We start from the raw sequence: 10,497 nt of genomic DNA, 5'->3' as shown, positions 1-10,497 counted from the left end.
GATTGGGCCTGCTTGAAATAAACTCATTTATTTCTCTGCCATACAATAGGGGGCACCCTTTAACTGATTAAAAACAAATTGTTCTCTAACTTGTTGCTGAGTGGGTGAGTTCCACAGCAGGAGAGAAGAAACGGCAAAAGTAAAAAAAAAAAAAATTTTAATGACGCAGTAAAGTTTTAAAACTCCACGAAGCTCAGCAAAGAATGGAAGGGGTAACAGAAATCCAATTAATTGGGCTTCACGAATTTGTTGCTCTTAGCTGCAGCGTCTTAGTGGTCTCTTGACCTGTCCACATTTATTAGCTCCAAATCCTTTTCAGTTTCATTTGTTGCCCATAATTATTTTTAGCTGAGGTTTTGTCCTTTTCACTCCCACATTTCCCGAATTCTTAAGTGGGTGCCTGCGGCGCTGCGGAGACTCGGGCATTTGGGTATCAGTTTACACGTAACCTTCAGTAAATACAGTAATCCGTCAGGGACCCACCCATCGCCTCTCCTCCTTCCCTCTTCGCTGAAGAAATCGTCCCCCGCCTTCTCTCCTGGGCGGCGGCGGCCGCGAGCTCCAGAGCCCGTGTCTTCTTAACTTCGTTGTGAAATTTGCTTTCTACCCATTGAGAGCCATGCTTCGAGTGATTGTTGAATCTGCCAGCAATATCCCTAAAACGAAATTTGGGAAACCGGATCCTATTGTTTCTGTTATTTTTAAGGGTAAGGACAAGTTTTCTTTTTCTCCAGTCCTGTTTTGGAATGTTAGTTTCTTGGGTCCCATTCTTTGAAAGTCTGCGAATGATCAAATCCTCTGCGGCTTTAGCTGGAGTTTGTTACCTGTGCAGGTCAGGGGAGAGGATGGATTTCTGTGGAAGGCATTTTCCTCAGGGCTTTGAGACCCATTGAATGACCTGATGTTTTAACTCTAATAATGTGATTTCTATAAGCCCCTGGAGGGAAAGATGGACCAAATTTCAAGTATCAAAAAGGTCTGTGTTGGTTCAGATTAAGAGTTTCAGCAGTCTTGTGTGCACTTCTTATTTCCGCTGCCTGTGAGAAATGGGTAAAGGAGGAAAAAGCACATTTAAGTTGTTCCAGGTATCATTACTCCGTAAAACAGACCCCTGCTGCTTTTATTGTCACTGGGCTTCTGGGAGGTGGAGTAAAGTTATTATTTTGGTTTGTTTTCATGTTAATTTGTGCCTTTTTGTAATTGTTCTTCATCTCTCCAAAGTTGGGGTGTTTTGTCTTTTTGTTTGTTCGTTGCATGTTCGGTAGCTTTTAAATTGCTTTAAATGAACTCGGAACAATGCAAGTCTGAAGTTTTGGGCATCTAGTTTGGACTTGCGCAATGCCCTTGGGCATGTGACCTCATTTCTCTGGATGTCAGTTTTCTTTTGTGCAAAACAGGTGAGGGGGGTTTAGACTAGACCATCTTTACAAGGCTTATTGTAATTCCAACAGGTTATTTTTCCTGACATTTGATTGCAGTGGAGGGGGACAGGAGTGGTTGGAGTGATGGCACACTCCCAGCCATTGTAGGTGATTCTAGTTTTGGCTGGAGTGGTGTGGCTAAAGCTGAATTTAGGAGCTTTATCATTTTCTGTTTGTCCAAGGTCATTGGTAAGATTGCCAGCTCACTCCTTGGCAGGAGGAATGAGAGGGAGTGAGAGGGGAGGGCAGAAAAAGTGGGAGACTTGATGGGTATGTGGTTCCTGACCACACCTCAGCGCATTCTCTCTTCCTCCAGGAACCTGACTACCTCTCCCTTATGGTTTCTGAGTAATCTGTGCCTTTCTCTTTCCTTTTGTCCAATTTATCTGTTTCTTTCCTTAAACCTCTCCCTCTGAGATGAGCAGGAAAATGCCAGAAATGAAACCCAAAGCTGCCAAATGATTGTTTAGTTAAAAAAAAAAAAGATCTGGGGGACAAAAGTTGGATTCTTAAAGGACAATGTAGTTTGAGAATCTGGTTAGTGAATATCATGTAGTCATGTTATATCAGAGTTCATTTGCATGTATTCTTTTAAAAAATATTTTTCTCTTTTTAATTTTATTTTTAAATTTATTTTTTATTGCAGTAACATTGGTTTATAACATTTTATAAGTTGCATGTGTACAACATTATATTTCTACTTCTGTATACACTACAACATGCTCATCGCCAAAAATTTAGTTTCCATTCTTCACCGCACAGTTGATCCCCTTTACACATTTTGCCTTCCTCCCCATTCTTTCCCGTCTGGTAACCACTACTCTGTTCTCTGTATCTACAGGTTTGTTTCGTTTTGGTTTGTTCATTTGTTTGTTTGTTTTTTCTTTATATTCCACATATGAGAGAAACCATATGGCATTTGTCTTTCTCTATCTGACTTATTTCATTTAGCATAATACCCTCAAGGTCTATCCATGTTGTTGCAATGGCAAGATTTCACCTTTTTAAATTTCGGAGTAGTATTTCCATTGCATATATATACTATATCTTCTTTATCCATTCATCCATTGATGGGCACTTAGGTTATTTCCATATCTTGGCTATTGTAAATAATGCTGCAATGAACATGGGGGTGCACATATCTTTTCAAATTAGTGTTTTTGTGTTCTTTAGATAAATGCCAGAAGTGGGATAGCTGAATCATATGGTAGTTCTATTCTTAATCTTTTGAGGAATCTCTATACTGTTTTTCATAGTGGCTGCACTTATTCACATCCCCACCAACAATGTATGAGGGTTCCCTTTTCTTTACATCCTCACCAACACTTGTTATTTCTTGCCTTTTTGATAATAGCCATTCTGACAGGTGTGAGGTGATATCTCACTGTGGTTTTATAATTTTTTTTTTCTTGAAGCAGCTACATAATAGAGACATAACATGAAAAGTTTGTTACCTTCACCAATGACATGTAAAGACACGTAAAAATATGTTGGGTTCAATCTGGTGATGTCATGGGGCAAGTCATATAGATTATAATGGAATTAAAGTTTAACACTATATTGAAACCTGACTTGTTATTTGTCTGGAGTGTATAGGCATTGGTCAAACTTTTAAATGACTAAAAGTATGTCTGCCTTAGCTATGGACGTAAACACTCAACTGAAAGTGAAAAACTTCAGTTAAGGTGGGCAAATATAGGCTATCTAAACCATTACTTTTGCTAGGTTATTTAACTTCAGTCTGTTTTCCAGTCTCCTTTCGTAGTATCAGTTGAGCAGTAAAGTCATTCATTCATCCTATAAGCAACCCAATGGAAGAAACAACTCAACTTAGAGTAGGAACATCTGGACTCTGGCTAATATTGACAAAATAGCCGATGACCCAGATTTAATCACCCACGTCTCAAATTTCTCAGCTGTGGAATCATGGGAACTGATCTTGAGATTTCTTCCAGCTTTAAGGTTTTATAATTTTACAGTTCCATGTATTGAATAACTGCTCTCAGCAAGGTATGGAAGGCATTGCCTTAGGCACTAAAGCAGATATAGTAATGAATATGGCATTTTTCTTGCTTTCAATCTATTCCAATGGTTTAAAACACTGGTGATGGCAAACCCTTTCCAGGAGTGCCTTCCAACTTTGAGCACTGGGTAAGATTAAGTAACATTGTTCTTTTTTTTTTCTTTTATTGTTTTTTTATTTTTGGCTGCATTGTGTCTTTGTTGCTGCATGTGGGCTTTTCTCTAGTTGTGGTGAGCGGGGTCTACTCTTCATTGCGCTGCGTGGTCTTCTCACTGTGGTGGCTTCCCTTTGTTGCGGAGCACGGGCTCTAGGTGCGCCGGCTTCAGTAATTGTGGCTCGCGGGCTCAGTAGTTTTGGTACATAGGCCTAGTTGCTCCACGGCATGTGGGATCTTCCCGGACCAGGGCTCAAACCCGTGTCCCCTGCATTGGCAGGCAGATTCTTAATCACTGCTCCACCAGGGAATTTGCTAACATTAAGTTCTGACAGAACTGAGGATACTGATACCACCATATATCCATCAGTGGGAATGGAGCAAAGCTGGATGCACTTCACGGGGTGGCATGGGGGAGAGTGGGCAGAGTAAGATGTAAAAAGCCCTAACAGAGGATCAAGGCAGCACCGAAGAAAGACCCTGAATTTACTGAAATGTGTACAATTTTGCCTCTTGAGTACACAAAACAGCAAGGTCAGGCAGTAAGCAACACTTCTCAAGCTGTAGGATGGTGTGAAGAATGGCCAAGTGATGGGAGTGTTAATGGTGATACCTGTATAGACAGTGAGGCCCCCTGTTAGACTGTAGTTGGGAATGTGCTGTACTGACAACCAACTGGTTTAGAGTTGACCTCAGTCTCTCGTGTACAGTCCCCTTCTGAGACTGAACTTCTTAGGACCTAGTATGAACCAGGAGGATTTGGGGGTTACTGGAGTCCCTGTGGTGTGGATGTCATTGATACTTAGCAGTGCAGAAGGAGATTATGGGAACCACAAAACCCACTTGATTTTTCACGTTCTTTGGGTTCACCAGGTTCCGAGAGCCAGCTCTGAATCTTAAGATCAGAGTTCCTGCCAGCCAGAGGTGGCCATTTTCCCTTGAGTTTCACGCAGACAGCCAGGTTGTGAGACTGAATCTAGCTGAGATTAGATTAGACAGACTTCTGAGGCCTCCCTCAAGGTGAAGTCTTTGTTTTTTGTTTGTTTTGTTTTGTTTTGTTTTAATTAATTTATTTATTTACCTTTGGCTGTGCTGGGTCTTTGTTGCTGCGTGCGGGCTTTCTCTAGTTGCGGAGAGCGAGGGCTACTCTGTTGTGGTGTGCGGGCTTCTCATTGCGGTGGCTTCTCTTGTTGTGGAGCACGGGCTCTAGGCATGCGGGCTTCAGTAGTTGTGGCACGTGGGCTCAGTAGTTGTGGCTTGCGGCCTCTAGAGCGCAGGTTCAGTAGTTGTGGCACATGGGCTTAGCAGCTCCGCATCCTGTGGGCTCTTCCCGGACCAGGGCTTGAACCTGTGTCCCCTGCATTGGCAGGCGGATTCTTAACCACTGCTCCACCAGGGAAGTCCCACAATTGCCTTTTTTTTTTTTTTTTTTTTTTTTCGGAACGCGGGCCTCTCACTGTTGTGGCCTCTCCCGTTGCGGAGCACAGGCTCCAGACGCACAGGCTCAGCGGCCATGGCTCACGGGCCCAGCCGCTCCGCGGCATGTGGGATCGTCCCGGACCGGGGCACGAACCTGTGTCCCCTGCATCGGCAGGCGGACTCTCAATCACGACGCCACCAGGGAAGACCCCACAATTGCCTTTTTTTTTTTTTTTTTTTTGTGGTATGCGGGCCTCCCTCTGCTGCGGTCTCTCCCGTTGCGGAGCACAGGCCCCGGACGCGCAGGCTCAGCGGCCACGGCTCACGGGCCCAGCCGCCCCACGGCATATGGGATCCTCCCAGACCGGGGCGCGAACCTGGTTCCCCTGCATCGGCAGGCGGACGCGCAACCACTGCGCCACCAGGGAAGCCCCCACAATTGCCTTTTAAAAGTGAATCAGTGTGACTTGTTTTCCTCCTCCACGACAGATCTTAACTACATGCCCTCAAGGCGTGTTCAGGGGTGCTGGTCTTTGTCTGGTTTGGGTTTACTGGTGAGTCTCTGGCTCAGCCAAGAAGGCATGGGGTTTTTATATCCTCCGCCACATCTAACATGTCACTGATGTTGAATATACCTTTTAAAGGTTGACCCTAGAAACAATGCCCTGGCAAGAGATTTGAGACATCTTAGTGCAATAAAGTCATTGATTCTTGGTCCTGAAAGGGACCATCAGGAAGTCCGCCATTCTCCCTTCTTTCAGGAAGAATTACGCTTAATATTCTCTCAGGTGCTTTGTGGATGAGGCTTGGCAAAGGGCCACTTCACACATTTCTAACGCTGAGTGCCTAACACCTGCTACCCAGGGGCAAATCGGTGTCGTGCTACTTTTTGCTTTCTTGATCCTGGCAAGAAAAATGTGAAGCTGCCAGTTTTATGTTGAAAATTCATACATGAAACGTTCAGTGGTCTGTAAGGCATAATGCATCTGCTGTGATATGGCAGCGGTGACCTTACCTACTTTGTAATTTCTATTGAACAGCTGTTCTGTTGAATAGGGGTGTGCCTTGAGTGGGTCTGAGCAGAGTTTTCACTCAGAAATAGCTGCTTAGACATCTGACACCTTAAGCCTTATCAGCTAACTTGGCCTTAGGCATTAGGATACAAAGCCTATTGAGCATGATGGTGCCAAAACCCTGGGCTTTGGAGCCAGGGAGCCCTAGGAATTAGGATCCAAATTCTCACCTCTTACTTCCTAAGTGCTCATTCTTAAAACCTTCAGCTTCAGAGCTTCAGAGTTCTTAACAACACCTCTTACCTTGCAGGGGTGTTTGAGTATTAAATGAATACACCTGTGAAATTGCACATGAGAATTCCTAAACTTCCTAAACTTCCTTCCCTATTTGATAACGTTTACTTTTATGGAGCCCTAAAATGTGCCAGGCAGTATATCAGAAATCAAGTCTAGAAAAATACGTATAACATGGTTTGGTCTTTTAGGGAAGCAACTGGTTGGAACACAAGAATGAGTTACAAACCAGAATAGACATGCAAAAATTATAATGCAAAAGCAGATGGGAGAGTGAAAAGCTCCATGGACAAGGTGTCCTTGAGTTGGTCTTAAAGGATGAGTGGAAATTTGACAGAAGTAATGAAAAGAAGGACATTCTAGGTTTGGAACAGCACCAAAAAAGGCCAGGGAGCCACGGGCCTGTGGGGTGAGGTTGACAGAGTAATCTGGTGTGATTACGATTGCGCTTTCCTCATCATAAATCACTGGGGGGCCACTAGGCTGCATTGTGGACAGATTAATTCTAGTCAGGTAGACTAATTAGATGGTTTACTAGTTGAGGCAAATGCTTTCCAGGACAGAGGGAGCTCATTCCAGGGCTAGAATGAGAAGGCAGGAGCTTATGTGAAAGATACTAACGAAGCAGCCCAATCGAATTAAATGAATAAGAAAACCTTGCTGGGCAGGCCAGCTGGGCCATCCTTCCTCACTCTCTTCTGTAAAATAGGACATGAGGGTTAGGGTTAGGGAGTGTTTAGCCTGTGCATGCCGGCAGGGCCGGGTGGGGTGTCTCTGCCAGAGGCCGGCCTGAGGGCATTAGCTACCTGAGACTGGAGAGGGAGGCCCCCCAAGAGGTAGAAGAAAGGCACAGAAATAGAAAGTGATACCAAAGACACATTTTGCTATTCTCCCAAAAGTCAAATGGAGAGCATTTCCTCAACCAAGCGGAGCTGTGGTCTCACTCGCATAAGGTCCTTCTCTCCCAACCCAGTTGTCCCACCTGAGGGGTAAAGTGTCAGCAGTTGTTGAATTGCAAGGAACTCAGGTTTGCTCAAGTTTTCCCCCTAAAGTTAGAGAGAAATTTCCCAGAATACAATCATGGGCCTCACCTGTCGGGCAAGGGAGCCTTTGCTCTTGCCCCCCAGGGGCCTGTGTGCCTCAGGCCTCCGCCCTTCCCTGCACTGCATCCGTCTCCTCTCTGCACATTGGCTGCCTTAATGGGGACTCTTATCGCTGCTCCCTTGCAGTTAGCAGCTTGCATGGGGCTCTGGGTTCCCACGGAGATGACTTGGTCCTGACTCCACATCTGCTACAGCATCCATGTCTCTTAATTGAGATGCTTGACACCAAGACTCCAATTGGTTCAGTTTTGGTCTCACGCCTGGTCCAATCAGCTGTGACAAGGAATACAGAATCCCCGGACAGACAAGGTGGATCCTACACAAGGTAAGCTTCTGAGGGCCGAGGACATGAACCATCCAGTTTATCTCCCTCCAGTTTGGGGATTAGACCTGCTTCTTCCCATCTTTAAACTGTAATCTGACCCCACCCCTGGCCCTCCTTTAAGGAGCCCCCTTTCTTTGAAATCAACACATTATGTGAAAGGGGATGAACTTTGGACTGAGTAGAGTTTCACTCCTGACTTTATCACTAGGAGCTAAATCTTTGGGGCAACTATGTTTCTGAGCTTTTCTTCCCTTGCCTATAAAATGGGGAGAATTACATGTACCTCACAAGGGTACTCCAAGGATCAACGGTGATAAAACACTATCACGGTGCCTGGCGCGTAGTACTTCTATGGCAAATGCTCATTTCCTCCCCCTTTTATGCCTGACTCCTTCCCCACTGCTGGGGGTACATACAGAACCCTGGGGGACATCTGAGGGGTGGCCCAGGCTTACATGAATAAATGGGATACCCTTCAGCTGTGGCGCACAGGCGGCTTGAAGGCAGATCCCATGTTTGATTCATCTGTGAGAGCGCATGATAGACTCTCAGTTAGGCATATAGCAGGTTCTTTTTTTTTTTAAAATGGTGCTCTAATGTACATAGCATAAAATTTACCTTTTAAATCATTTTTAAAAGTACAGTTCTACTTTCTGTCTCTCTGTTTGATTACTCTTAAGTACCTGGTATAAGTGGAATCATGCAAATTGGTCCTTTTGTGACAGGCTTATTTCACTTGGCAGAATGTCTTCAAGTTTTATCCATGTTGTGGCATGTGTCAGAATTCCCTTCCTTTTTTAAGGCTAAATAATATTCCATAATATATCTATACCACATTTTGTTTATACATTCGTCCACTGATGGACCTGAGTTGCTTCCACCTTTTAGCTATTGTGAATCATGCTGTGAACATGGGCGTACAAATATCGTTTGAGTCCCAGCTTTCAGTTCTTTGAGGTTTACACCTAGACGTAGAATTGCTGGATCATTTGGTGAGTCTATGTTTAAGTTTTTGAGATACCACCATACTGTTTCCCATCGTGACTGCACTATTTTACATTCCCACCAACAGTGCAAAAGGGTTCCAATTTCTCCACATCTTCACCACCACTTGTTTTTTTTGTGGTTTTTGTTTGTTTGTTTGTTTGGGGATAATAGTCATCCTAAGGGGTATAAACAGTAGATTCTTAGCAACTCTCTGTTGACTTGGATTTTCCGCTCACGTTTGCCTCATTAACTCAAAGTGAGAAACCCTGCAGTGATTCTGCAGCCTCAGTGGCCAGCAATGAAGCAGCCCTCCTGTGACCGGAAACCTGCCTGTCAGGGGCCCAGCAGCAGGCTTGAGAGCCTGGTGGCGTTTTGACCAGTGGGGCCCTGGCCTTGTGAGGTCTGTGCAGCCAAGGTCGTGCTGAGAGTCATAGCAGAGCAGAAGGCAAGTGGGAAATAGCCTCGGTTCCCTGCAGTACCAGGTCTTCCGGTTGGCCTGGGCTCCCCAGGCCAAGGCTGGAACCAGAGGTCACCCTGCTTCTCCCAGCAGCACATCCTGGGAGATCAGAGTAGCCCTAGATCAGGTGCCCTGTAGTTCTGTCCCCTAACATCCTATACTCCTTTGTGGCATCTATTGGAACATGTAGTTATGTATTTGCTGGCTTATTTGATTTCTGTGTGCCTCCTCATTCAGACTGGAAGCTTCATGAGGGCAGGGACCATGTCTCTTTCTCCAGCACCTAGCTCAGTGCCTGGCAAATAGTAGATGACCAATAAATAATGTTGAATGAATGATTCTGGCTCCTCCCTTCAGTCATTCAGTTTAGGATCTCAGAGGCCAGGGGGACCACGTAGGACCACATGAGACCAGATCCCTGTGACCGCAAACTACAAAACTGATCTTGAGTATTTAGGACTTCAGGGTTTCCACAGGCTGTTTGGGATCCATTAAGCTGCATCTCAAAGGAAGCTGGAAGGCAGGGGAGCCCTAGCCTACCTCTGACCTTGACATTAGGGCTTTGGTCTAATTAATGACAAGAAACCTCTCTGAATCTCAGTTTTCCTAGCTGTGAAGTGGGTATAAGGCCTACCCATGAAGATTGTAAAAGTCAAATGAGATGATGTCTTTAGGTACCTGGACTAAAAATAGATGTTTATTCCCACCTCTCCTCTTGAAGTTTGGCTTTACACATGAGGAAACTGAGACAGAGACAGGTCAGGATTCATCTCTGGACTCTTGATTCCGGAGCCTCCGTGTGTCTTCCTGGAGGTCATCATGGTTACAGAGAAAAATATATATATATGTGCCTAAAACAACCAAGTCAAATTATGATCCCTTCCTCCCCGCTCTGAACGGATTGAATGGTTCCGTGTGCTAGGGGCATCTGGACCCAGTCTGAAAGAGGAAGACGGTGTACCAAGAACAAAAGAACTTTAAAAAAAGAAGAAGAAAAAACAAAACCCAGCCTTCCTGGGGTGAGTTTCCCCAGGGTATGAAAGCCTTTAGGATGTGCTGTGACTCAGAAGCTCAGAGCTGACATAGCTTAGCAGTGAATCAGTTCCTGGAGAGTCAAGTGGGAGCCATTTTATTAGTGGAGATTACAACTCTTACTTATTACATGTAAAGTGTTAAGATCCTAATATTTGAATGGTAGGGTGAGTTTCCACTTCCCCTTACCTTAGTTTTCTGGTTTATTACTTTCATCATCTTTTCATCCCAATAGCATAACTTATCAATTAAAAAAAAAAATCCCTTCC

At 44.6% G+C, this 10,497-nt stretch overlaps 1 protein-coding gene across 3 annotated transcripts in view; it reads left to right on the top strand.

Annotated features, from left to right (window-relative positions):
- Nucleotides 1-535: 535 nt before the first annotated feature.
- The window catches only part of MYOF (myoferlin), a 160,139-nt gene continuing 150,177 nt past the window's right edge, over nt 536-10,497 (top strand). For 2 of the 3 annotated variants that reach the window (XM_055081062.1, XM_007107117.4), the window contains exon 1: nt 537-707. In XM_055081062.1, the coding sequence (XP_054937037.1) occupies nt 620-707 (88 nt within the window). In that variant the 5' untranslated portion in view covers nt 537-619. Of the gene's footprint in view, nt 708-10,497 lie in introns of all 3 variants that reach the window. The other variant, XM_007107116.4, reaches the window with a different exon arrangement.

This window comes from Physeter macrocephalus, chromosome 20 (genome assembly GCF_002837175.3).
Source record: "Physeter macrocephalus isolate SW-GA chromosome 20, ASM283717v5, whole genome shotgun sequence".
NCBI classification, from domain to species: Eukaryota; Metazoa; Chordata; class Mammalia; order Artiodactyla; family Physeteridae; genus Physeter; species Physeter macrocephalus.
Note: the sequence above shows the minus strand (reverse complement) of the source record. Positions and strands in the feature narration are given on the sequence as shown.